We start from the raw sequence: 26462 nt of genomic DNA, 5'->3' as shown, positions 1-26462 counted from the left end.
CTCTCTCTCTTCTTTCCCTCTTTCTCTTCCCCTCTCCCTTCTGATCAAAGTGTAATCTTCTTATCCAAAACGATGAGAAAAATTTCTCTATTTTTTTTCCTTACAAGTGCTTCATGTTAAGTGTGATGATTTCGCAGAGGTGGAAAGGAAGAGCAATGCATTTTATTGTTATACATTTTGTACAGATTGCATTATATTTATTTTATTAGCATTTTTAATTAAATTTATTTTAAGTTAAATTAATCTTGCCCAGCCAGAACTCCAAAAGTTAAATTTTGATTAAATTCATTTTAATTAATTTCACTTTAATTTGATTTAATTAATTGATTGATATTGTTACTTTAATAATCATCACCCTAAAAATTTACCTCAGCCCCCATGAGCCAAGTCATGGTCAGTTTTGGCCCACCAGGTGATTTGAGTTGTGCACTCCCATAGTATGGTACTAACAGATAAACTTGAAACACCTTTACTAACTGCTGGTCCGGGAAACTGTGCACGAAGAATGCAGCAGTCCTTGAAACTCCGCACAAAGAATTTAGTGGGCCTTGACTCCAAAAAGGTTGAGAAACACTGATCTACACAACCCAAAACTGAACAGATCTTCCATGTTCCTGCTCAAAACTGCATGTATGGGTGTCCAGTTTGGCTTTGAGGCTCAGCAAACAAGGCATTGCTAGAAACTTGGGAGCTTGGCGTGAGAATGTAATTCTCCCCGAGTTTGTTTCAATTCTGCTCTGTAGCCTCCAGCCAAATAAAACGATTTGCACACCTCAGTAGTGTTGAAATGCTCACTGCCAACTGACCAGGGGGGAAACATCTACTTGGCCTCATACTCTTAATAGCAGCTTGGTCTGCAGAAATTAGCAGGTGAAGCATTTAATGGCATGGAGACAAATATCATTGCCTGCAAGGTCAGTAGAGCAAGCACTGTTAAAGGCATAGGAGCAAGGGACAATAAGAAAGCTGGCCACTCTCTCTGATATCATGTGTGGAGTACAGTTAGACCCACTGGTTTCAATAGAGCGAGGAATGACTGACTGCCAGGAGGACTGATGTTAGCAGTTACAAAATAACTAAAGTGAAGTGGCTGTAATTCAGGTTGTGATGAGAATCTATTCACCCTTGTTTTTGTTCTTTGAAAAATGAAACAATTCCCTGAGTTATGTTAAAATAAACAAGACCAGAAAGAGATAATAATCTCTCTTGGCCTCCCACAATTAGCCAGCTCCCCAACATATATAGGACATCCTCAACAGCTCACAATTCTTCAATTGGTTCTTGGCAATTGTAATCATACATGTTTTGGTTGAAATCTTAATCATATCTTATTTGGAATTTCCACTGAAATCAATAGAATGTATTTCTAAGTAAACTTTTTTTTTAAAGAAAGACTGGAACGTTAATAGTTTTTTGTGTTTTGTTTTGTTGTAAGTTCTCTAGCCATATAATTTCATTATAGAAATCCACACTAAGATAACAACAGTTTGGTTTACACCCACAAAGAAGTTTAGTGATAATCATTCATAATTGGTATGGTATGTACAGTTTAATTTACCCTCATGATGACCATGTCAGGGTGGGTCACTGGCAATCCCATTTGCTGAGTCCATTTTAACTAACAGGAAAAGCAAAGCCAAGAGTAACTTGCCCAAGGTCAAACAGTTCGTTTGTGCCAGAGCTGCATTTTCTAGATGGAAATCCAGAGTTCTACAATGCAGGATTACTCTCTCTAAGCTGAAAGGGACCAACTTCTGTATTCTCAAGGGCCAATCTAGTCTCCTGATCCCATCATGAGTGGGCAGGCTCCAAAATAAAGCTGGCATCATTCTAGCAGAAAAGGCTCTGTAGTTATGAAACTGATGCATTCAGACACAGCATCACACACACAAACACACACATACACTGTGGCTGGCATCCTACACAATGTTGCAATGTAACGCCTTGCAATGTAATTTTCATGCACACAAGAACTACACAAAGGTAGTTGCACAAAAAGGAAATAATGGTTGTCAATTGCACAACCGTGTTTGCACAATTCTTGCATTTAGTGCAGCACTGCTCTTGTGAAACTGCTCAAACATTACACGAGAAAGCACATACAACATTGTGCAGTATGTCAGCTACTAATGTGTTCTAGACATGCTACATCCAGAGACAGATATAATTGCATAGAAGAATTCTGTTTCTTATGAGTTGAAAATATATTTATTTTTGTTATGCATGAAATTGTCAGCAAACCTTTTATCACCCATTGATTAAAATATTGAAAGGCCATGTAAAAATTGCCCTGGGGACTGGCAACAGTTCCAACTTGGTCTCAATAAGTAGAGTCAACATATTAGCCACTTTACTGCAAGACTGAGTGCCAGACTAGGTTAGAGATGAATCTTATCATTACATCTGAAATAGGTGTGTCCTGATCTGGATCAGGGCCACAGTGAGGGAGGGGGCTTAGCCCATGCCCCCTATGCTGACAAAAATCTGCCCCGCCACCGTTTCCCCTAGGAAGAAAATCACATATAGGTGGGCAGTTTTGACTCAGAGAGTCAGCAATCACAGTACTCCTAGAAATGAGAACTTACAGATGCGTAAGTGAAAGCAAGCCCTCCAGAGAAGTATTCTGAAGTTTGGTCAAACTGTTGCCCTTGAAAATCCTGGAGAGGTGAAGGAAAGTTTGAGAACATCACACAGACAGGATCACACCTTCGCTTTCTGTCTTAATGGATTGGGCATAAGCACAATACTTTCATCCTGCACTCAAATTCCAATCCAGCTGCTGTCATGAGCAACAAGTCTGGACAGAGATGTGCATCCGCTTCCACTAAAAACAAAGAGGATCTAGCCAGTTCAATATCCAGCCTGAATAAGTGTCATAGTGTGAATGCACACCTCCTTCCATGTCAATGACGCATGCAGAAGGCTGCTTACGGGTATCAATCTCCTTTGCTGAATTGCGATGACAATCTTTATGACTCTTCCAGATATTTGGGGTCTTGGAAATAGGGATGTGCAAAAAATTTCGGGCACAGAACGATCTGTGCCCGAAACGAACAATTTCGGGTGATTCGGGGCCGAACCGAATCACCCACGATGTCCCCCGATATTTTTAGGGCACGAGCCGAATCACCTGAATTTCGGGCACGAAAAATTCGGGTGATTCGGTTCACGGTTGATTTTTGGCGATTTTTTAAAGTTTTAGTGACTTTGGGGCAGTTCGGGGGCATAGCATGGGATCTGGGCAAAAGGAGTGGGGTGGGGTGGTAGTGCCTAATGGGTGCAGGCTACCACCCCAATTTCAGGGGGATTGGGCAAAGGGCTGATTTTTGGTAAATTTCTGAAAATTTCATGTCCTTGGGGCATATTGGGGCAGAAAGTGGGGCCTGGGGCAGAATAGTGGGGTGGGGTGGTAGTGCCTCATGGGTGGAGGCTACCACCCCAATTTCAGGGGGTTTGGACAAAGGGCTGATTTTTTGAGAATTTTTGAAGTTTTAGTGACTTTGGGGCAGTTTGGGGGCAGAAAGTGGATCTGCCCCAAAATAGTGGGGTGGGGTGGGGTGGTAGTGCCTAATGGGTGGAGGCTACCACCCCAATTTCAGGGGGATTGGGCAGAGGGCTGATTTTTTGAGAATTTTTGAAGTTTGGGTGTCTTTGGGGCAGATTGGGGGCAGAAAGTGGATCTGCCCCAAAGGAGTGGGGTGGGCTGGTAGATAGTGCCTAATGGGTGGAGGCTGCCACCCATCCCCAATTTAAGAGTGATTGGGCAGAGGGGTGAATTATGGTGAATTTATTTGTATGAGGTTTGTCTTCATAAGGTGAAGTGTGCTAAACTGATTACTTCCTCATATTATTCATAGTAAAGGAAAGTGTGAAAAAGTGAAAGTGGGGTCATGAGAGTTGTTTAATTGAAAAAAAATCTCATTTGCTATGATAGAATGAGAATTCACACCTCAGAAAAAACAGAAAAAATACAAATAAATTCACCATAATTCACCCCTCTGCCCAATCACTCTTAAATTGGGGATGGGTGGCAGCCTCCACCCATTAGGCACTATCTACCAGCCCACCCCACTCCTTTGGGGCAGATCCACTTTCTGCCCCCAATCTGCCCCAAAGACACCCAAACTTCAAAAATTCTCAAAAAATCAGCCCTCTGCCCAATCCCCCTGAAATTGGGGTGGTAGCCTCCACCCATTAGGCACTACCACCCCACCCCACTCTTTTGGGGCAGATCCACTTTCTGCCCCCAAACTGCCCCAAAGTCACTAAAACTTCAAAAATTCTCAAAAAATCAGCCCTTTGTCCAAACCCCCTGAAATTGGGGTGGTAGCCTCCACCCATTAGGCACTACCACCCCACCCCACTATTCTGCCCCGGCCCCACTTTCTGCCCCAATATGCCCCAATCTGCCCCAAAGACATGAAATTTTCAGAAATTTACCAAAAATCAGCCCTTTGCCCAATCCCCCTGAAATTGGGGTGGTAGCCTGCACCCATTAGGCACTACCACCCCACCCCACTCCTTTTGCCCAGATCCCATGCTATGCCCCCGAACTGCCCCAAAGTCACTAAAACTTTAAAAATTCACCAAAAATCAGGATTTTGCCCAATCCCCCTGAAATTGGGGTGGTAGACTCTACCCATTGGGCACTACCACCCCACCCCAAAATTTTGCCCCTGGGCCCCTTTTTACCCCCCCGAATCGATTTGGATTCGGATTCGGATTAAATCCGAATCCGAACCGAATCAAGGGTGATTCAGGTGACCCAGATTCGGGCACAAAACAGAACAGGGGTGATTCGGTTCGGGTCCGAGCCGAATCACCCGAAATCCCGAATTGCACACCCCTACTTGGAAATAGTATGGTTACATAATAACACCCCACACAAAATCTGAGATTTAAGCTTCTCCATCTCATCTTGAAGTCCCTACCCCCTGCCCCAGTTTGAATGTATATCTAATAAAAACGACAAAAGAGATTTAAGTATCTCCATTAATTCTTATTGTATTACCAAATGTATCCCCCACCCCAAGCTCAAACTCTCTGTGTTGCCCATGCTTTGAAAACTTTATCAATCTACTCTGCAAATGTCGATCTAGTAATCTCCTCAGCATTCTAGCGAGAAAATATTAGTTCTGAGCTATCTACCAACTTTAGTTTAGCAAAATGTATCAAGGTTAACTTACAAAGTTGTTGAGAACATACAAGGAGCTCTCCCATCAGTCCAGGTTTCAATTAGCTTGCATTGTTGCTGAGCTATCTTGCAAAGTGTTTGTCTTGGTCTAGTCAGCTAAGTTCTTGGCTTATTTCATACAACCAATAATTTCATTTTAACAAAATCACAATTACTGTGGCTTACATCAAGGCAAAGATTCCTACTTTCTGGCAGAGCTATATATACTCACAAGTATTCAGCCCAAGGATAGGCCTTCCACACCTGTTTTCCAATCGAAGAAATTGCATTCCCTGTGAAATCCCTAGAGGGGAAAACAGACGGGGACAGGGGAATGATGTTGAAGTAGATATTCCTAAGTAGGATGCCTTCAAGAGGTGATTCCCAAGTGTCAGACAAATTTTGTCTTTGTGCTTCTGTGCATCTTATGTGTTTCCACCAGCCTCTAACAGCCCCTGGATTCCTCTTGAGGAAGGTCATCTGTGCCAAGGGTTTCCACCCTTAGGTCTCTAGATGTTGTTTGACTACAACACCATTGTGTTGTCCATAATGGCCTTCACCATGGTGGCCTGGGGACAATGGGAGACAACATCTGGGGAGCCAAGGGTGGGAACCCCTTGATTTAGGCTGCCCTGGTTTATTTTCTATTGAAGGATTCTGGAAAGGAAGCCCTCATAAGGCAGACACCATAAGCCAGGCCTGTTCAATTTTTGCCCTCCTGCAGATGCTGGCCTACAATTCCCATAACCCCTGGCTATTGACCATTGTGCCTGGGGATTATGGGAACTGTAGTCCAAAAAGAACTGGGGGGGGGGGGCGCTAAGGCCTGCCATAAACCAAGCAGCCACCGAAAGATTGGGGGATGAGAGTGCTGAAGTAACATCTGGGAGACTCCCCCTCTCCACCATCTCCAGCAACTGCAACTGCCAGCACCAGCTTCTCAGTGTTCCACAGGGGAATTATCTGTGCTGCCTAGTTCATTTTGTGTAGGGGTGTGTTTCTGGGAGAGAAGCCTTTCTTGTTGGGCAAGGACCCCAAATGGCAAAGCAGCTAGCAGCCACCACCAGCTACAAGACTGGGGAGACAGTGGTAGACTAAAATCTGCAGACCAAACTAGGCAAGACATTAAATGTGTCTTCATCAAGTTAGGGGTTTAAATTTATTCACAAAGAGCAGCTTTGTGGAGCTGCAAATTCTATCAGAACCATGGCTCAGAGGTAGGGGTGTTTAATCTATTTTTTCTGCACTAACAAAAATGCACCCCCATGGCTATCTAACTCTGAAAACAGCCACTGAGATAAATAATTTTAAACTAGAAAATGGCACAGAAAGGGTTAAACACTCTCTACATCCACATCATGGTCCCGATACACATGATGGCCCTGCAGAGCTGCTACCTGTGAGTAAATTTAAGCCCCTATCTAGGCAATGATGCCTTAAAGAATATGAAGCTGGAAAAGTGAACCCCATCCCCTGAACCCCATCCCCTTTCCTCACCACACACACACACACGCACACACAATTACTTATGTTGTATCTTCTGATGGATTTTTCACTTTAAGCTGTTTTCGCAGGGTGAAAAAATAAAAAAATTAAAAATTAAAAAGCCTAGGGCTACAGTAATGCAACGAAGTTCGCGTCAACATTTCTACCAGTTGCAGCTGTTAAAAGGCAGAGGAATCCTGCCGGGGGGGGAGGGGACCAAAACACATGGCATCCCTACTATGCAGCCTCCCCAAAGTTGTGCAAGGTTGCCTGGTTTCTCTGTGCTGATCAGGATAGTGGGTGCAAGAGATCCTAAGCTACACACAGAGCAGCACCAGCTCCGTTTGTTGTTATTCCAGGCAGGGCAAGACAGGGCATCTTGATGTTGCAGAATATTCTGGGCCATGCTGCTCTCATTCTGTGCAGGAGGCTGGTCACATCAGAAACAATACAAGAGCCCTGGTTTGTACACTTCTTCCTATGCAGGCTCAATTCATATAGTGCTGCTCTAGGCGAGTGCCTAGTCAACATGTGTGCCTGAGTCAACCTGGGCAAAGGAAGGGGCCATAATAGAAACCTTATTACTGACATGACATGACATGTTAGAACCCCATTGTACCTTCTTTTCCATTGCCTGCTCGTTTGGCTATTTGGTTCTGATGAATGCTCTTTTGGGATACATCTAAAGTGCATGTTCTGTGGCGATGAAACTCTCTAGGCATTGGGCCCATTTCCCCATTGTAAACAGAGCACTGGGGTCCCAGTTTACCCCACCCCTTTGGCTCCCCTTCCCAATCTATGGCTGTTTTTATGGTTCAAACAATTTATGCTGCTTTTCCTATTTCTTTCTTTTTTGAAATTATTATTTAGGTGTAAACTGGTCTGGTTCCTTTGGAAGAACAGAGGGGTATTAATTTTTTTTTTTTAAGGCATCAGCCAAGCTACCTCGAAATAAGAAGTATCTTATCCCACCCACATCACTCCTAATGGAAGGCTCTCCCTAAAAGGGTTCTATCCTTAGAGTTCTGGAAGTGGGGTTTAAGTACTCACAAGAAGAAGAAAACATAGGGATGAGCAGCTGTCTTGGGAACGGGCACATGGTGGAGTCCAGGAGAGCTGGTGACTCTGCTACAGTTGAGAACTTCCACAGTGCAATGGCATGGGTTAGGGCAATTCCCTGCGGCTGCTGCATCCAACTGCATCCTATTCCCTACAGGTGCTGCATCCAACTTACGGCTGATGTGCCCAACTTGCATAAAGAACACAAGTAAGATCACGAGAAAAAGGTGCATGTTAGCAGTGGCAGCAGGGCCCGTACTACAGTGCGGATCCAGTTCTGCCATTTCGGCCATTTCTGTCTTTGACTTTGGACATAAGCCTGTCCAAAAGCCTGACAAATTTGACTTTGGACATAAGCCTGTGTCTGCACACTCTGAACGTTCCACTTGGTTGTGACATCATTTTAGCAGGACTCCTAGCATCACAGAATTGCCATGGCAACAATGTAGGCCCAGACAATCAGCTGATGGGCTTGAGCTATTTGGAGCTGTTTGCTCTGTGGAGAACTGAATGTGATACTAACACTTGTTGACTGACATACAGGGATCTGGATAGCATAAAGTGAGTAGTGTGGTTGCCTTACAATTAGATTAGATTAGAAACAACAAAAAAACATGAAATGTCCACTCAGCATCATTTAGATTAGCTTATAACCAGGCCAATTTCGACAGAAAACTCACATTTAAATGGAGGAAACACAACTGGTTTTCTTTTTAGTAACAAATTTATTAGAAAAAAACAGAATAATTATGGGGTGGGAGGAAAAACACCCAAGCCCAAACTTCAGTTACATAAATATGTTAAGCCATCTGCTAGGGAAGTATCATTTCATAAAATTTTCACCCCAATCCACTTAACACAATAGAACCAGTTTCCAGATAACATAAAGTGCTTAGGAAGGGGCAGGTGCCCTTTCAAAGCACACAGAGGAAAACTGAGCACAGATGTAAATGTGGCCCCCTAATACATGGACTCCTCAGACAAGACCTCTTCTTCTCCTTCAGGGTTTGGCTGTGAGAGTGACAAGTCAGTCACCTGGGGAGAAAAGAAAGGGCTTGTTACTCTGTGGAGTCTGAACACATCTGGATTACTCAGATTTCACAGACTGAGAACAAAATTTCATCAATCCAAATCTCAGAAGTCCAAGCCTGTGTAGGGGGTTCTTTGCCTCTGTGGCTTCCCTGCCTCAAAGTGGGTCAAGTGAGACCCCTGGTCTCTTAAAAAGGCTTCTGGGCCAGGCTTGGCTTTTTGCATCTCTTTTGCTGATCCTTGCTTCCTTATCTCGAATCTCTTTCCTCTGCCTAAAAGACTTCAGATCACCAAATCTTCAGATCATACAGGTAGCCCATTTAATTGAAACGTCCATGCATTCAAAGGAGAGAGAATGCTCATTCCCTAGTCACTCCTTCCAACTCATCAAGCGAAGATGTTCAAGAGCTGAGCTTGCTAGATCATAGCAACATGAGGCTCATCTGTGAATACATGAGATTAGGCTTCAATTTACCTGGATGAGACCTTTCAGTTCCTCTTCTGTTAAACAGTCAATGGGGTCTTCCTGAGGAGAGCTATACTCCACTGCCACTTTCCCATTTTCTGAAACAGACAAGTTAACAAGGCCAAGTTTTAACAAATGAATAATTAAAAGAAAAATCCTTTTGTTTATTATTTTGTAACATTCCTCACCTTTATTAAAGATTTGGAATTAAATGATTATTTTTATCTTAGTCTTTCTAAAGAGTCCATAACAGCTATTTGGTGTTCTACATGCAACAAAAAGAAGTCACACGCCCTGATCTAAGGCTTACAATCCAGAGTCAAACTAGATAGGACACAAGAGATCTGGCAGCAGGAACTCCTATATCACATCTGGCTTAGCCTTCAGGAAGACTAGGCACACAAGGGAAGGGGAGTGGAGGAGGGAAAAGGTAGTTGTGCAACATCAATTACAAAATGCCAGTGTAGACATGAGTTTGTATTAGGAAAAAGGGCAGTCAGGAGGTAAGGAGATTGAATAATAGGGTAGAACACAAGATGATGGACAGAGTCATAGGAACATAGGGAGCTGCCTCTACCAGGCCATTCTCCATCTAGCTCAGTATTTTCTACACTGACTTCCGGCAGCTTTCCAAGGTTCCAGGCAGGAGTCCTTCACGCCCCTACCTGGAGATGCCAGGGATTAAACTTGGGAACTTGTACATTTAAATTCTTCATTTAAATGGAAAAGCATTTCTACATGCCGGCAGATGCTCTGTAGACATGCAGACAGATGATCTACCACAGAACTACAGCCTCAACCCCAAAGGGGGAGTATTTTACCCTTACCGGACAGTGCTCATAATGCTCACTCATCCAAATACAAACCAAGGGAAACCCACCCTGCTTAGCAAACAGGACAATTCATGCACACTACCACAAGACCAGCTTTCTACCCCAAAGAGTTGGGGCATGGAGGGTTCCATGGAGACTGAAGGTATCAGATAAGTGAAGAGAGCATGAAGGAGCATGGAGGGAGAACAAGCAACTGAAGGCATCTGAAAGTCAAGTCAATGGAAGAAGTTTAAATAGGATATAAGAAGAAAGAGGGAGCTAATGCAGAAATCAAAGAGAGCAGCAACATGATCATAGTAAGGACTAGAAAAGATTTGGTGATCTGAAGTCTTTTAGGCAGAGGAAAGAGATTTGAGATAAGGAAGCAAGGATCAGCAAAAGAGATGTAAAAAGCCAGCACAAGAGGGAATGAGGGAGGAAAGAACAATTTCAGTTGCTTCAAGAGAAGGAAAACGGGAAATGTTATAGATATGATGGACATGACAAAGGAGATAAGATGACCAATTAAATGGATATGTGAGGAGAAAGAGAAGAAGCAAAGTATAACACTAAGTTCACAAGTTTGTGGGGTCTTAGAAACAGTAGAATTGCAAAACAGTGGACTTTTCCAAGTTTGTGGGAAAAGAAAAAGTAGAATTGCCTAGAAGAAAAGAATGAGCCCTGGGGGTGGGGTGGGGGAAAAACGCTGAGATTTTATTAGAATTCAGCATTGAAATAAACAAGTTATGCAGGAGGAAGTAGAAAAGAACTCTATTTAGCCTATTAAAGCACCAGAAGTCCTAGTTAAGGAAGGACATCAAGCAAAAGGAGGATCAGACTGGAGGTCATTAGCAGATAAAAATATTGGTGATCTAAAGAGAGAATAATAAGAGCCAAGCAGAGTGGAGGAAGAAGGGAATTCAGGGTGGGGAATGCCAGCAGATAGCAGAAAAGATGGAACGAAATTACCATGAACAGGAACTTAACAAGCAATGAGAAATATACAACCGGGGCCAGGAAAGAATGGAATCGGAGAATCCTGGAAAATGCAGATAAGCATGATCCATGATGCAAAGTGCAGAAGAGGTGTGTCAGCTGACTGAGAAAGCTGAAAATCAGATTGATAGGGATCAAGGAAATAATTCTCAGTGATTAATCTAAAGGCTTGAGAAAAGGTGTCATTTTTGAAAAAGCCAGGCAATAGAGAGGATGCTAATAAAAAAGGGAGGGTCAAGGGATGTTTCCCCCCAAGAATTTCCAAGACAAGGGTACACTTACAGCAGGAAGGAAAATAACCCAGATGAAGACAAATTAAAGATAGGGAAGCAGAGAAGGTGCAATAGCCGCTGACTTTAGATAGGAGGAGGGAAAGGGTCAAGAGAGCAAGCAGTTGAGTAGAGGAAAGACTAGGAGACAGGCAATCAATTGACTTTAGCCTGTTTCTTATGCTCCTTGTAAGTCTAGAGCTATAACAACATGGTGGACGTCACAGGTTTGGGCATTTGGCCAACCCAAAAAGATCTGGTCAACCGGCCAGTCAAATTATGGTACAGTGGCTGACATCTTGACTAACGAATCAAATGTGTAAGTAGGATATGCAGGCTGCTTTGAGCTGTGAAAAACCCTCAGGAGAGCTAGTCACTGACCTCCCATCTAGTCCTGTACTCCAGAGGACTGAAACCTTATTCCTGCTGCAATGTGTGACCGAATGGGTCAGCTCGAACAAGTATCCGCAGTCCACCTGCTCTCAGCTTGTTGCAAGCTGGTGTCTGGATTCAGGTCTGGCTTGCTGACTTCTGTCACTTAAGGCGAAAGCCAAGAAGTTGCCAGTCCCAGCCCTGACGTCAGCCCTGCCTCCATTGCCAGCTCCGCCCTCTTCCCTATCACATCTCTGTTTGACCTGGATAAACTGCTGCTTTAAATTGCAGGTCGGAGGCAGAGGCAGTGAAGATGGCGCTTTTAGCATGGAGCAGCAGTCTCTCTTTATTGCCAGGCACAAGTCTCCCCTGCCGATGGGGGTGAAGGGAGAGAACCAGCTACTGTATCTAGCAAAGCAGAAGCAATGAGGAGAGGCCACCACCCTATGCTAGAAGCACCATTTTCTCTGCCTCCACGCCTGACTTGCAATTTAAATCAGTGACGTGCCCAGAAGAGCCAACATAGTGTAGTGTTTAGAGTGTTGGACTAGGACCAGGAAGACCCGAGTTCGAATCCCCATTCCACCATGAAACTCACTGGGTGACTCTGGGCCAGTCATGTATCTCTCAGCCTAAACTACCTCACAGGGTTGTTGTGAGGATAAAAACAAGCATGTACACCATGCTGAGCTGCTTGGAGGAAGAGCGGGATATAAATGTAAAAATAAATAAAATAAATAAATAAAAGATAAGGCAGCTGGGCAATGGAGAAGAGGTAGAGACCACTGTCTGCATCAGGAGTGGGGCCAGGATAAACAAGAGGGCATATAAAGGGAGGCTGACAGTGTAGAAGAGCTGGGGGGGGAAGCAGTGGTAGCAGGCAGGTGAGACTACACCTGCAGGGGGGCAGAGTGCCTACACTTGCCACCCTATGGTATAAGTGCCACCTGAGGCTGTCACCTCGCCTTGCCTCATGGGGGAGCCATCCCATCTGGATTAAGAATGCCTTAGCCCACAATTTGCTGCCCTTGGCCCTCATCACCATGCATTTCTGGATGGCGAGTCTCCTCCTCCGCAATCCCCACCATCCTTGGAGAAGATCCCAAGCTTTAAAGCCAGTAACTTGTGTCTCTGCTCTTCCACCTAGGACTCAGAAAATGGTTGGGGAGAAACTCAGCTAAGCAGGTGAGGATCTGATCTGTCCTGTGGATGGAAACCACTCTGAACTCCATGTAAGAGTGGGATAGAAGTAGGAAAAGAGGAAAAGGCCTTGCCTAGAACAACAAGCAGGATCTTTTGAAATGCGTCCGAGAGTGCTCGTTGTGCTGCAAGCTTCTGGGCTCTGTTGGCAGCCATAAGAAACTCTGAAAGACAATATCTTTCTGTTATAAGAAAAACAGTTCGGTTCGAGATATATCGGCATGTCAATTTGTTGCTGAAAATGGTTGAGCTAATGAGCAATGCTAGCTGGGTGAATGTCTAAAGAATGCTGTAGCTTGGGTCTGAAAATCAATGGGACTGTTCTCATGACCAGCCTAACTCGGGCAAGGGCAGACCAGCTGATGTTAGGCTGGTCATGAGAAGCACCGGGGTCCCCGCAGATCCCGATGCTTCCCGCCTACCTAACCCTTCACACCAACCCGGCTGTTAGCTGAGATTTTGCAAGCGCACCCTTAACCTGGCTACCATTTATTGTGTGTCTCGTTGGGCTGAGTTCAGCCCTAAGAGGCAGAACCTGACAGGGTAATCCCCCATTGTAACACGCATGTAGTGCATTGTGGGATATTTATTTATTTAACACATTTGTATACCGCCCAAAACACAAGTCCCAGCGTGCACCCACACACCAGCTACTTCCAGCCGAAGAGCAAACAGGGCAGCAAGGAAGTATACTGCCACCCCATAGGACCTGTAAAATACCAGGCGCCGGCGGGGGGAAAGCAGAGGGAGGAGTAAGCGCACCCTCCCCTACCCTTAAAGTGAGACACCCCCATGCTTTTGAACTTCTAATCCCCCCGTAAAAGGGCCTCCAACCAGGTCTGTGCACATCCCTACTGCCCACTTCATTCTGTCACTCCGATATCCCACCAGCCCAGTGTACCTTGGCTGGCATCTACATGAGGCTCAGCCACACCAGCTCCTCTGGTACGGATCCCATGTTGGGGGATGATTAATTCCTGAATGCACAGATACTTCAGACACTGGCTCCTGGGTGAAGTCCTCACTTCCTCCTCTTTGTTCTCCTCCTCTTCAAAACCAGATATATTCTGAAGCTGTTCAAATTGGGATTGTGAGAGCAATAGAGGGAAAGGGAGAGCAGAAGTCCCACTACTTCCATCCATCCCATGGTTACTTTCCCACCCTCATCCCCCTGAAGGTACACTGAAAAGGCAGTTCACATGGCTCTGATTAGAATAGAGATATATTTCTTCCTACCTGGATAAAGTGCTGGGTATGAGAAACTGAGTAGGAAGGCACTCTCTGACTCAGCTCCTCTCCCCCAGAAATCGCTTCTGCCTCTCCAACCTTTCCCTTGCACACAATCATAGAACAGGAGCACTGTGTGAACTGCCTTTGTATCTCAACATTTTGCAGGTCACCATTAGTGACTTGGAATATTTCTGGCAACAATACTGTAGGTGAGCACAAAATGAGAGACTCCTCTCAACTCCTGAGTTCTCTACACACTGAGAATTTGGAGGGAGGAGTCGTCTGGCTTTGTGCCGGGCAAGCAGACATCCCTAGGGGAGCAAGGGGGCAACTATTAAGAGCTGGCTACCAGAGCCAGTCCACATGTGTAGACCCAATACATTAACAGTGGACAGCTGCGTATATGTTAGATCAAAGTAGTTCATCACTTCTCAGAGGTAGTGAATTCCCAGACCATGTATTTATAAGAGTGATTAGTAACTGGCAAACGTTTGTCTACGCTCAGCACACAATGAGCTACTGGTTTGCTCTCTCACCTACACATGGAGGGAAGTAATGATGCTTAAATGATGAATACCTGCAGATTTAGTATGAAAGCTTATTTTCACTGAAATGACAGTGAAAACAGCAGGTCATCCTTACCGTGATGAGGCGACTAGACCAGCCATTGAAGCCAAGATAGTGATTGGCTAATTCTTGGCATTTGTAGCTGTGCAGAGTCAAGACTTGCTGTGGAAAGGGCCTCTGTCTGGTACAGATGGAAACCTGGATATGAATTTAAAAAAAGAGCTCTCAGTATATTGGAACAGGGGTTCCCAACGGGGGGTACTAGTACCTCTAGTGGTACTTGAAGGATTCCCAGGGGTATGCAGAGACCTCCTGCCACACTATTTGTTCCCCATCTGAGGACTGCCGGCTTGAAGCCAACATGTTCTCAGCGATGAATCTATTGTAGAAGGGGAGGGAGGAGGGTGAAGCCTCTCCTCCTGTGCTTCTGATTGGCTGGCTACATGCTGAAGCTCAGCGTACTCCTTCCCTCAGCCTGACTGACGGAAAATTAGCACCAAGTGTAAATGCGACACTTATGAGACAGGCTACTCCAGCCACAGGCTTACATCCAGTGACTAAAGTTAGTCATCAGCAGTCTTGTTGAAATTAGTGGGACAAGTTTATTAATTTCAGTGGTAGTACTCTTGAGTAACTTAGTCTGGATGTAAGGCAGTGACTGGAGTAGCCTGTCTCATAACTGTAGCATTTAAATTTGTGTGTGCATAGATACACAATAACCTGCGCTACACTGATGACACCACTCTGATAGCTAAGAATGGGATGATCTGCAAGCTCTAGTAATGGAAGTCAAGGAGCACAGTGAAAAACTGGGACCACAATTAAACATAAAGAAGACTAAACCAATGACAACGAGTACAGCAACCAGCCTCAGAATTGACAATGAACACACTGAAGTGGTGGATAGCTTCTGCCTTTTAGGATCAACCATCAACAGTAAAGGATCCAGCAGTCAAGAAATACGCCGCAGACTAGCACTTGGTAGGGTTGCAATGAAGGCCTTGGAAAGGATATTTATTTATTTATTTCATTTATATCCCACTCTTCCTCCAAGGAACCTAGAGCGGTGTACTACATACTTGAGTTTCTCCTCACAACAACCCTGTGAAGTAGGTTAGGGTGAGAGAGAAGTGACTGGCCCAGAGTCACCCAGGTAGTTTTATGGCTGAATGGGGATTTGAACTCGGGTCTCCCCGGTCCTAGTCCAGGACTCTAACCACGCTGGCTCTCTTTTTAGATGCCGTGACGTGTCTACACCTACAAAGATTAGAATCGTTTGGACAATGGTTTTCCGCGTGACACTCTATGAATGTGAAAGCTGGACTTTGAAGAAGCAAGATAGAAAAAACATTGATGCTTTTGAACTTTGGTGCTGGAGAAGACTCTTGAGGATACCATGGACAGCCAGGAAAACAAAGGGGTCATAGAACAAATCAATCCAGAAATTTCACTCGAGGCACAAATGACGAGACTCAAACTACCATACTTCAGACACATTATGCAAAGACCCAGCTCTCTTGAGAAGTCTATAATGCTGGGGAAAGTTGAAGGAAATAGAAGAAGAGGACAAATAGCAACAAGGTGGATGGACTCGATTACGACAGCAATGAATGCTCCACTGAGACCTTAAAGGCCAAGGTGACGACAGATCACCTTGGAGAGAAACTATCTATGTGGTCGCTAAGAGTCGACACTGACTTGACGGCACTCAATCAATCAATATACACAAACACACACACACTCTCTACAGGGTACCTGAATCGAAGGTGTGCAACCAGAAAGTGTATGCTTGTTTTTTTAAAGTTTGGGAACCCTTTATTAGAAGATGTGCACAAACCTCTTCTCCCAGGGGTGGGGATGGAAGGTGTGCTTCAATCCTGCCTGGAACATGGTATAGAAGTGGGTGTGCTTGGGCATACCCATCAGAGATGCTTTGCTTGCATGACTGGAGCTACGGCAGTGTGGCTCCATCTTGTGCTAAAGAGGTCATATGAGGCATTAAATCAAAGCTGTGTTTGGATCCAGCAGGCCAACTGCTCCACTGCCAGAACTCTATGTGCTCCCTGATTCCACCGTTGCATTGCACGAGCACAGTTTTTTGACAGAAATTCAACGTCCTGAGATGTTTTCTTTTAAACAAAGATTTATAGTCCTCAAGGCTGTAATGATGGGCTTCAAAGGTGTGTCTAGTACCTGGTGAAATCTCAGAAGCGTGGGGAAGAAACTGGGGGTGCTGAATAGTAGAGGCTAGCAGGGATGCTGGTGTTACTTCTGTTTTTAAGTGTTTTTGTTTTGCATCTGAAGATTGGATTTTAGATTAAATTTTCTGTAATTTGGAACTGTAGACCACCTGCTAGGTAGAGAGGTAAGGGGCAAAATGATAAAGAGACAATTTTCAACTTCTTAACAAAAATGTAAGAATTGCTTTGCTGGATTGCATAGATGCATCTAGTCCAGCATCCTGTTTCCAACAGTGGTCAGCCAGATGATTCATGAAAGCATGCCCACAAGCAGGATATTAAGACCGCAGACGTGCCCTGTTGTTTGTCCCCAGGACTTGCTATTCAGACTGCTCCTGAAAGTAGAGGTTCAATTTAGCTATCATGGCTTCTAACTTCTATATATAAATAAATGGTTCTTCATCAACTCTTTGAGATTATTAATTGCTTCTTAAACTAATCCAAGCTAGCGACCCATATGCCATAGTAGTGAACTCTATACATTAATAACAGTGTGTGAACTCTTATTGCCGGGTTCCTCTTTACAAGTATACCCCCCAAGCTGCCCCACAAGTCAGTTTGGCCTGATTTGATGGTCGAACCGGACCCAGTTCGGCTGAGCCCAAGCCGGGCCAATTTTAATCCAATCCAGATTCGAACCGAGCCAGTCTCATGGCCGGCTCGCACATCCCTACAGTCAACCAGCTCACCAACAGGTCACACAAAGACTGAGATCACATAAAGACTGTGGTAAGTTGTCACCTGGTAAATGGTTGTCTAAAAATAACATGTGGGTGTATTTAAAAGAATACTTCTAACCACTGAAGGATGGAGGGGGAACGGAGACACAACCTCATAGCACCATTTCCCTTTGGGGACAGGGATATGTCTTATTTATTTATTATTTCTCTGTGTAGACCGCCCTGAGCCATTTTTGGAAGGGTGGTATAGAAATCGAATTAATAATAATAATAATAATTTCCTCACAAGAACACACTCTAAAGGCCAGTCACCTGTAACACAGAAACAGTCTTAGATTATGAGGCAAAGTACCTTCAAAGGGGATTTTTGAAATAGGCACTGCCGGTTGCAAGCACACTGTGCTCTGTTGGCATCTCTAGTCGAGTAGAACTTGACAAGAGCATAAAAGCCAGGTCCAGCGACTGGAGCATTTCTGTGAATCCTCATGGAATAAAGAGGCCCAAATGCAGAGAATGCTAAATATAGGGCATGCTGAAGGAGAAGACAGGCAAACAAAATAATCTATTAGAAAAGGCAAAGAACAAGCATACATTTTTAAAGTTACCAATAATTTATCAAGATTGTCCTTTATATACAATCCTATATAATAAAAGGCTATGGCGTGATCCCGTGCGCCCGTGTCTTTTTGGCCCGTTCTGGGCATGCGCTCCGCGCATGCCCAGATCGGGCCAAAAAGACACGGGCGCCCAGACACGGGCGCCCATGTTGGGGCCCAGAAGCGGCGGCCTCAGAGAAGCGGCCGCCGCCAACGGGAATAGAGTGCTGGCGAGGCGGCGGCGGAGCCGCGGCCTCGGCCAGAGGTGGCAGTGGCCACGGCGGGGCAACTGGCCCCGATGGCGGCGGCCACCACCCTACGGGAAGTGCGGGTGAGGCAGCGGCAGGCCGAGTGGCCCTGATGGCGGCGGCCGCTGCCGCGGAAGTACGGGTGAGGCGGCAGCACTCTGGCCCCGTCAGGCCCCTTTTTTGGCTCTCTGCGGCCGGGGGTGAGTGAATGGGCCAATTTGGCCCTTAAACGTGGGGGATGGGTGGGAAAAAGCAGCTGGGAGGGAGGGAGGCCGGACGGGCGGCGAAGAGGGGAATGGCGGCGGGGGGCCAGGAGCGCCATAACTAGAGCCCGTATTTAAAACGGGCTTTAACATACTAGTAATAAATAATACAGAAGGAGAATTATAACAGAAATTAAAATAAAAACTTCATTTCTGAAAAAACAAACATATTTTTCTGGTGGTACGAAACTATTTGGAAGAAGAAAGGCTCGCAGACAGCACAGGAATGGGGCTACAGAGCATACTGGTGGGGAGGAGTGGGGGGAAGGCTTGATGGCATGCTTGTGGCGGGCACTGCACCTGGGTCAAGCATCCACACCTTTCCTAATTTGCTTTGCTTTTGCTCATCATCTAACAAACTTGATAAAGTGAGTTTGGGGTTTTCGCTGATAGCGAGTCAGTTCAAACAATATGGCCTGGCAGCACATATGAACAGGAAGGGGCGCACTGCGAGTGTGCTCATTGGGACATCCACCACTGATCTCCTGGCACTCTCCCTTTGTTTAAACTATTATTTGGAGAACGTGTATAGCGATTACTCAGGTGAACAGTCCCAACACATTAAGGGATGTGACTGGAGGGCACTGGGTTTCGGGAAGAAGTTCCCAAAGGCACATTCTCAACACACCCCTTCCTGTTACTGTGTGATACTGGTCTGTATCATTTGAACCAGTCCACTGGCATTAAGGATCATGTTAACAAACATGTAAGCCAAATACTACTATACACGGTCACATTAGTGACCCTATGGTATTGTAGCCTCTCTAGAAATTAGGGGAGGTATTCTTGTATGCCTGGTGCAACCTCGGTGGGGTTAAATGTGGCCTGTGAACTATATTCAACTCACTCTCCCAATGATTTGCTGTAATAACCCTGTATGAGAACTTATTCCACACAGTATTCCACAGCTCATCCAGTACACAGAAAGACAACCTTCTGACTCAGAAGCCCTCCCTCCTAGAACACAGTACTCAAATTACTGGAGAGAAAAGGGTAAATAATGAAATCTACAAGCCACATCCTCTGATCTGCATCAGTTTTAGCCTCTCCCACTTGCCGTCATAAATCACACCCTCAACTCTGTTCCAACAAAGTGCTGGATACATTCTTAATACACAGAAACATTTCATTATAGGAAAAAACCAGAGACATGTATTGTGCCAAGAGCAAGGCTCTTCCACTCCTGATTAACTGCACTGAAATGGCAGAACCAAGTATATTCTCATAAGCTTGGTGTTTCTGGTGAATGCTACACACACACAAAGTTCCCCTGGGCGCTTTCCAGATTAGCCACTTAAAAGCAGATAGATGCCTCATTCAGGCAAATTGCAGTCAAAACATAAAACCCGCAGGGGGAGCAGTCTCGCGAAAACTAGTCAAAACATAAAACCCGCAGGGGGAGCAGTCTCGCAAAAACTAACAACCTGGGGAAAAGTCACCTTTTTTACGCCGGATAAACAACGCCATAGCACTAAATCACATTGATTAAATTTGAAGCAAGGCAACCGACATATGAATGGTACCCTGCGGTCAGTGTCGGGACTGCGGTGCCACAATAGCAATAGCAATAGCAATAGCACTTAAATTTATATACCGCTCTATAGCCGGAGCTCTCTAAGCGGTTTACAATGATTTAGCATATTGCCCCCAACATTCTGGGTACTCATTTTACCGACCTCGGAAGGATGGAAGGCTGAGTCAACCTTGAGCCCCTGGTCAGGATCGAACTTGCAACCTTCTGGTTACAGGGCGGCAGTTTTACCACTGCGCCACCAGGGGCTCACAACACAGGAAGTGTGGAAGCACTCTTCAGAGACACGTCCTGACCCCGTTTTAGGATCTAATCTGGAATGCGTCCTGCAGCAATAACCCTCTTCCTTTTGTTCTCGCTCTGCTTGAGAGAAGTGATGTCCAAAGAAAAGAGAAATACCCTCAACGTGGGGCTCAACCAACAAATAATTCACCAAGGAATGTCAACTGAGATATAGGGGAAATAACAATGATGCATTGTGGATTATTCATTTCACTCAAACTCCTCTTAATGAGTGAAATGCCTGCACCAGCCTCTCCACACATGAGAGGTACACCATTCACAGAGATCTGGTCTTGTTCTGGGCAGGAACCTCTACTACTTCCACATAATGATTTTGAGGAATTTATTCTTTGTTTTTGTGTCATAGGAGACGTAATCTAAGATGATGGGAAGGAGACATTCCTTCCTACACAAGAGAAAAAGGAGCATGCCTCTTTTAAGGTGGTGCATGCTCTCTGCAATTGTTAAGACTAGTGTTAATTATATATACAAATCTGCTGCCTAATTAAATTGGAGGCACCATTTTGACTGATTAATCTAATCAATTAAAAGTTGTAGAGCTTGCATGCCGGGGTGGAAGAAAGAAGACCAGTGATCCAGTCTGGGAGTGCTCATCCCTTCATTCAAACCTACACAGTTGTGGCCTTTCAGATGCTCAACAACCTCTCTCTCTCTCTCTCACACACACACACACACACACACACACATATACACACACAGAGAGAGAGAGAAAGAGCCAGTCCTAAGTAGGCAGCAAAACCAGGTGGGTGATCAAGGCTCTCGTGGACCATCATCTGACCCGGGACAAGTGGTAAGTGAGCAAGGCAGCTGCCCTGATCGCAACACGCATAGGGACTGCCATTGCCACAGGTGTCAGAAAGAATTCCTGGATACAACTATCCAATGCAGATTTTAAAACCCTATCTTTTAAGACTAGGATTGGAAAGAGTGCTCAAAGTGGAATTTGGTGGCTGTTTTATGCAAAGAATATTCTTCTGGATTATTTGGCATAGGAGAGAATATTCTGGGGAATTATTCCACCCATGCTATTAAATGTGTTGGAGAATATTCTTTTACAAGTCTAGTTTGGAGCTCATATAGTTTTGAGAGAGTAGCTGGGGGTGGAGTTCTGCAAAGCTTCATCTTTCATGCTGTAACAGTTGTGTTTTAAGGCCTGTTGCTCCTTGCATTTCTTCCTGCTACTCCACACAGGAGATACTTGGCTAAGTAGACTGTTGGCTAAGAGGGACTCTCATAAGACTCCAGGTGTTGTATCAGGCTATGAGTGTAGGAAGAAAGGAAGGACTCCAAAAAAACACCCTAAGAGAAACGGGGGCTCTCTCTGTGAAACCCAGAGGCCCCTACAACTCTAGCTGTGCCTTGTCCTGGCTCTTGCCACCATACATAGCTAGTGGGCTCTGTGCAGCCATGTCTTAAGCCATTCCTGATATCATTTATTTTCCCCCATTTATTAGGAACTCACTGAGGAAGAACATTTCAAAACAGGCTTTCAGGCAGGCTTGGGTTGAGACCGCCTTGGTCAGCCTGATGGATGATCTTCAACTGACAGAGGGAGTACAACTCTGCTGACTCTTTTGGCTCTCTCAGCAGCTTTCAGTACCAGTGACCATGGTATCCTTTTGGGTCGCCTGAGGGAGGTGGGATTAGGGGGCACTGTTCCACAATGGTTCTGTTCCTACCTCTCAGATAGATTCCAGATGGTGTCACTTGGAGACTGTTGTTCTGCAAAGCGAGAATTACTATATGGAGTTTCACAAGGCTCCATACTGTCTCTAATGTTCTTTAACATCTACATGAAACCTCTGGGAGAGATCATCAGGAGATTTGGTGCAGGGTGTTATCAATATGCTGAGGACACCCAAATCTTTCTCCATATCAGCTTCATCAGCAAATGGTAGAGCTTTCCTAAATGCTTGCCTGGAGGCAGTAATGGCCTGGATGAGGCATAACAAACTGAAGTTGAATCCAAGTAAGATGGAGGTACTGACTGAGGGGGGTCAGGACCTGAGAGGTGGTTTAGATCTGTCTGTTCTCAATGTTCTCCCCCTGAAGGATCAGGTTCATAGCTTGGGAGTGCTCCTGGATCCCAAACTCTGATTTCTCAGGTTGAGGCAGTGGCCAGGAGTGCTTTTTATCAGCTTTGGCTGATATATCATCTATGCCCATTTCTGGAGATAAATGACCATAAAACAGTGGTGCATATGCTGGTAACTTCTAGGTTTGACTAGGGACCATATAACACTGATTCTGAAAGAACTGCACTGGCTGCCGATGTTTCCGAGCAAAATACAAAGTGCTGATCATTACCTATAAAGCCCTGAATGGCTTAGGTCCAGGGTGTTTAAGAGATCACCTTCTTTGTCTCTCTATTTAAGAGAATTCTTCTTCAACAACCCCACTGCCTCTCAAGATCATCTGGGGAGGTCTAGTTGAGGTTGCCACCAGCTCAGTTGTTGGCGATTCGAAACTAGGCCTTTTCTAAAGTTGCCCCGGGACTCTGGAACTTGCTTGCTAATGAAATTAGAGTAACCTCTGAATGTTTTTAAGGAACCCAAAACATACCTGATTAGTCAGGCTTTTAGTTTATAGTTTTAAAGTTTCAGTTTTTACAGGTTTTTCTTGTCTTTTAAATTGTTTTAATTATGTTAATGTTTTAATGGTTTTTATATCGTGAGCTGCCCAGGGCGGTATATAAATGCACTAAATAAAATAATAAACAAACAAACCTGACCGCCTATTAAGATCATCTGGGAAGGTCTGGTTATGGTTGCCACTGGCTCGTCTGGAGCCAACTCGGGGCCAGACCTTCTCTGTAGCTGCCCCAGGGCTTTGGAATTCACTCCCTGTCAAACGAAGAGCTTCTCCATCTCTGATTGCTTTTAAAAAAACAACCCTTGACTTAGCTGTTTTCTCAGGCATTTAATTACAATTAATTTTAAACTGTTTAAATGTTTTTATCCTGTGAAATTATTTTAACTATTTCACTTTGTGAATTGTTTTTATTCTGTGAAAGTGTTTTGTTTGCTTTTATTTTTGTATTGTGGTTTATATTATGTACACTGCCTGGAGATGTGCGTATCAGATGATATATAAGTATTATAGATAAATAAATACATAAATAAAATGTGGACAAAGTTGTGGACATCTCCCTACTCCCACTCTCTTTTAGCCTTTCCAGTACTACTGGTAGCTATAAGATGGAGGTACTGACTGTGTGGGGGCAAAACTGGAGAGATTATTTAGATCTGCCTGTTCTGGATGGAGTTACACTCAGGTATGTAATTTGAGAGTGCTCCTGGATCCCAAACTCTCTCTGGTTTCTCAGGTTGAGGCAATGGCCCGGAGTGCTTTTTATCAGCTTCAGCTGATACATCAGCTACGTCCATTTCTGGAGGTAAATGACCTTAAAACAGTGGTGCATATGTTGGTGACCTCTAGGCTTGACGACTGTAATGCACTCTACATAGGGCTGCCTTTGTACATAGTCTGGAAACTACAATTGGTACACAATGCGGCAGCCAGACTGGTCTCTGGGACAACCCAAGGGGTTAGTTGCATTGGCTGCCAATATAAAGCCCTCAACAGCTTGGGTCCAGGGTACTTAAGAGAGTGCCTTCTTTGTCATGAATCCTGCCACCTATTAAGATCATCTGCAGAGGTCCGGTTATGGTTGCCACTGGCTTGTTTGGTGGCAATTCGGGATCGGGCCTTTTCTGTGGTAATGCTCCCTGTTCAATTAAGAGCAACTTCTCTGTTTGCTTTTAGGAAACAAGGATGCACCTGTTTTCTCAGGCTTTTAATGGAAAATAATTTTAAAATTATTTAATTTGTTTTTCTCTTGTGAGATTTTTTAATTTGTCTTCTGAAATTAAACTGTTTTTATTCTGTTTTACATTTGTTGTGTTTTAACTCTGTGCACCGCCTAGAAATGCACATATCAGGCAGTATTTTACACCGACTTGACAAAAGCTAAATCCCCCCCCCCCACCTTAGTCTGAGAGGAAGACACTCTGCACATGCTTCTTCACACCTCTCTCGTTCTTCTTTCAGATGTTCCAGAGCTGAGCTCTAACACTGAAAATGGATTCCCAAGACGAGCCTCAACAAGTGCAGGTTCAAGTTAACCCTGCTGTAGCCCTGGGATAATGGGAGGCCACAGAAATAAAAACTCAGAGGTGTCAGACCCTCAGATGTAGCATCTGAACAATTCCCTGATACGGAGGGAATTCTGTTTTCCTTTCGTGATAAGGATATATCTACATGAGCAGGACCCAATGGTTAATAGGGTCCTGCTGCAAACTCCAATCTTTCAACCATCTGCCACCAACCCACTCCAGATTAATATACATAATTTAGATTGTGTTGTGTAAAAAAACCTTATCTTTTAAACACATGTCAATCCTCCTTTCATATTCATGATGTGCCCGAGTAATGTCAAATGCAGGTCAGAGCTCATTTTGAGGCAAGAGCTGGCGGTGGTGAGGAGGAGCCTCAGCTATAGAATATAATAAAGGAAAAACCAGTGCCTCTGAGTAGGTGCAGAGTTCATATGCTCTACCACAGCCTGCTTTCACAAATCTGGTATTGGGATTTGGAAACGTGCTGTGTGCAGGTCCTTGGCATAAAACCTTTTACGTTCCAGACAGGTTGCACCCAAGCAATATACAGCTTTCACCAACACAACACGTCCTAACAATTTATTTTTCACTGGATGAAGTTTCTAGTTAGAGAAGGGTAAATAACCATGAAAAGTGGCGTGTGGGTGTGTTGATAGCATTGGAGTGGTGGCTACTCCCGAATTATTACTTCGAAGCAAAACGGTTGCTGTGGGTTCATAAACTCTAGTATTTCGAGATCCAGTCATAGGAGAACCCAAGGGATGGCGATTATTTCGTAGTAGTAATTACCTCGCGTAGGCAGTACCCTAGTGGGTCGCTGGTTTTGTTTTTGAGAAGGAAACCTCCCCCGCCACTAGCGCATGTTCTGGGAGGAGATTGGTGGAGAAGAAAGAAACCCTGCGCAAATAACGGAACAGAAACCCACCCAGCCACCCGTCCCAGCGTGGCGCATCACTTGCCTCCGACACGTCCGTCTCCAGCCCCAGGACTAGGAGGGTCCGTCCATTCCCCGTCGGGACACGGAACTCCAGGACCTCCGCCATAGAAGAGCGCGAAGAGCAAAAGGGGCTGGGTTTGCCGCGGGAAATACCGCCCCCCAGAACTCCACGTGGTTGTGAGGAAAGGGTTTTTTCAGGCGCAGCCACCCCCCGCCCCCGCAGCCAGTGTTTGGGGGTTGGACGCCGGAGCTCGCGCTCAGTCGCAGAGCATATGAAGCCGGACTAAGCGAGGTGTGGGAAAGGCACAAGCTGTACTTGCTCAGGGACACTGTCATCACCGAGCAGCGACAGAGTCTGACTCTGAACAGAAGAAAGAGAAAGGGGGAAAGGGAAACCTTCCAGATCACAAGGGGGTGTTTCCTCTCATTCTCTACCCCTCAGTGAAGTTACAGAAACCGAGGACCAGTGTGTGTCCTCAGGGTAGAGAATGAAGAGAAGGAGAGGCAACTATTATGCGTTGTGGTTCTCCAAGCAAGCAGAATACATTTGGGAACTCCTGTGTCTGTAAACGTTGGCTGCTGCCTGCAGAAGGAACTTTTGTATTATAATATGCTGCTTATGAAACGCCCTTCTTAAGGGGGGAAAAAATCTAGTGCTTAATTTCGAGATAAGCTGCTGATGCAAGTCATCTTATCTAGAAACACCCCCTTGTGATCTGGAAGGTTTTCCGTCCCCCCTTTATCTTTCTTCTATTCAGACGATGTTGCTGCTCGGTGGTGACAGTGTCCCGAAGCAAGTACAGCTTGTGCCTTTCCCGCACCTCGCTTCTTCCGACTTCATATATGCTCTGCGACTTTGCTCCGGCCGCCGGCGTCCAACTCCTCCAA

The 26462-nt window shown here is 45.0% G+C and overlaps 1 protein-coding gene across 11 annotated transcripts in view; it reads right to left on the bottom strand.

The window, feature by feature from the left end:
* LOC128332032 (RAD52 motif-containing protein 1-like) overlaps positions 1-26391 on the bottom strand; it is a 67487-nt gene extending 41096 nt beyond the window's left edge. For 2 of the 11 annotated variants that reach the window (XM_053266225.1, XM_053266227.1), the window contains exons 1-3: positions 7709-8270; positions 5406-5477; positions 2586-2657 (exon numbers count right to left, since the gene is read on the bottom strand). In XM_053266225.1, coding sequence (XP_053122200.1) covers positions 2586-2657; positions 5406-5477; positions 7709-8010 — 446 coding nt within the window. In that variant the 5' untranslated portion in view covers positions 8011-8270. Of the gene's footprint in view, positions 1-2585; positions 2658-5405; positions 5478-7708; positions 8271-8422; positions 8753-9221; positions 9311-12935; positions 13026-13762; positions 13935-14733; positions 14857-17930; positions 18111-25596 lie in introns of those variants that run through there. The other 9 variants (XR_008310519.1, XR_008310518.1, XM_053266229.1 and 6 more) reach the window with 9 other exon arrangements.
* Positions 26392-26462: the final 71 nt, after the last annotated feature.

Source organism: Hemicordylus capensis, chromosome 6, assembly GCF_027244095.1.
Source record: "Hemicordylus capensis ecotype Gifberg chromosome 6, rHemCap1.1.pri, whole genome shotgun sequence".
Taxonomy (NCBI): Eukaryota; Metazoa; Chordata; class Lepidosauria; order Squamata; family Cordylidae; genus Hemicordylus; species Hemicordylus capensis.
Note: the sequence above shows the minus strand (reverse complement) of the source record. Positions and strands in the feature narration are given on the sequence as shown.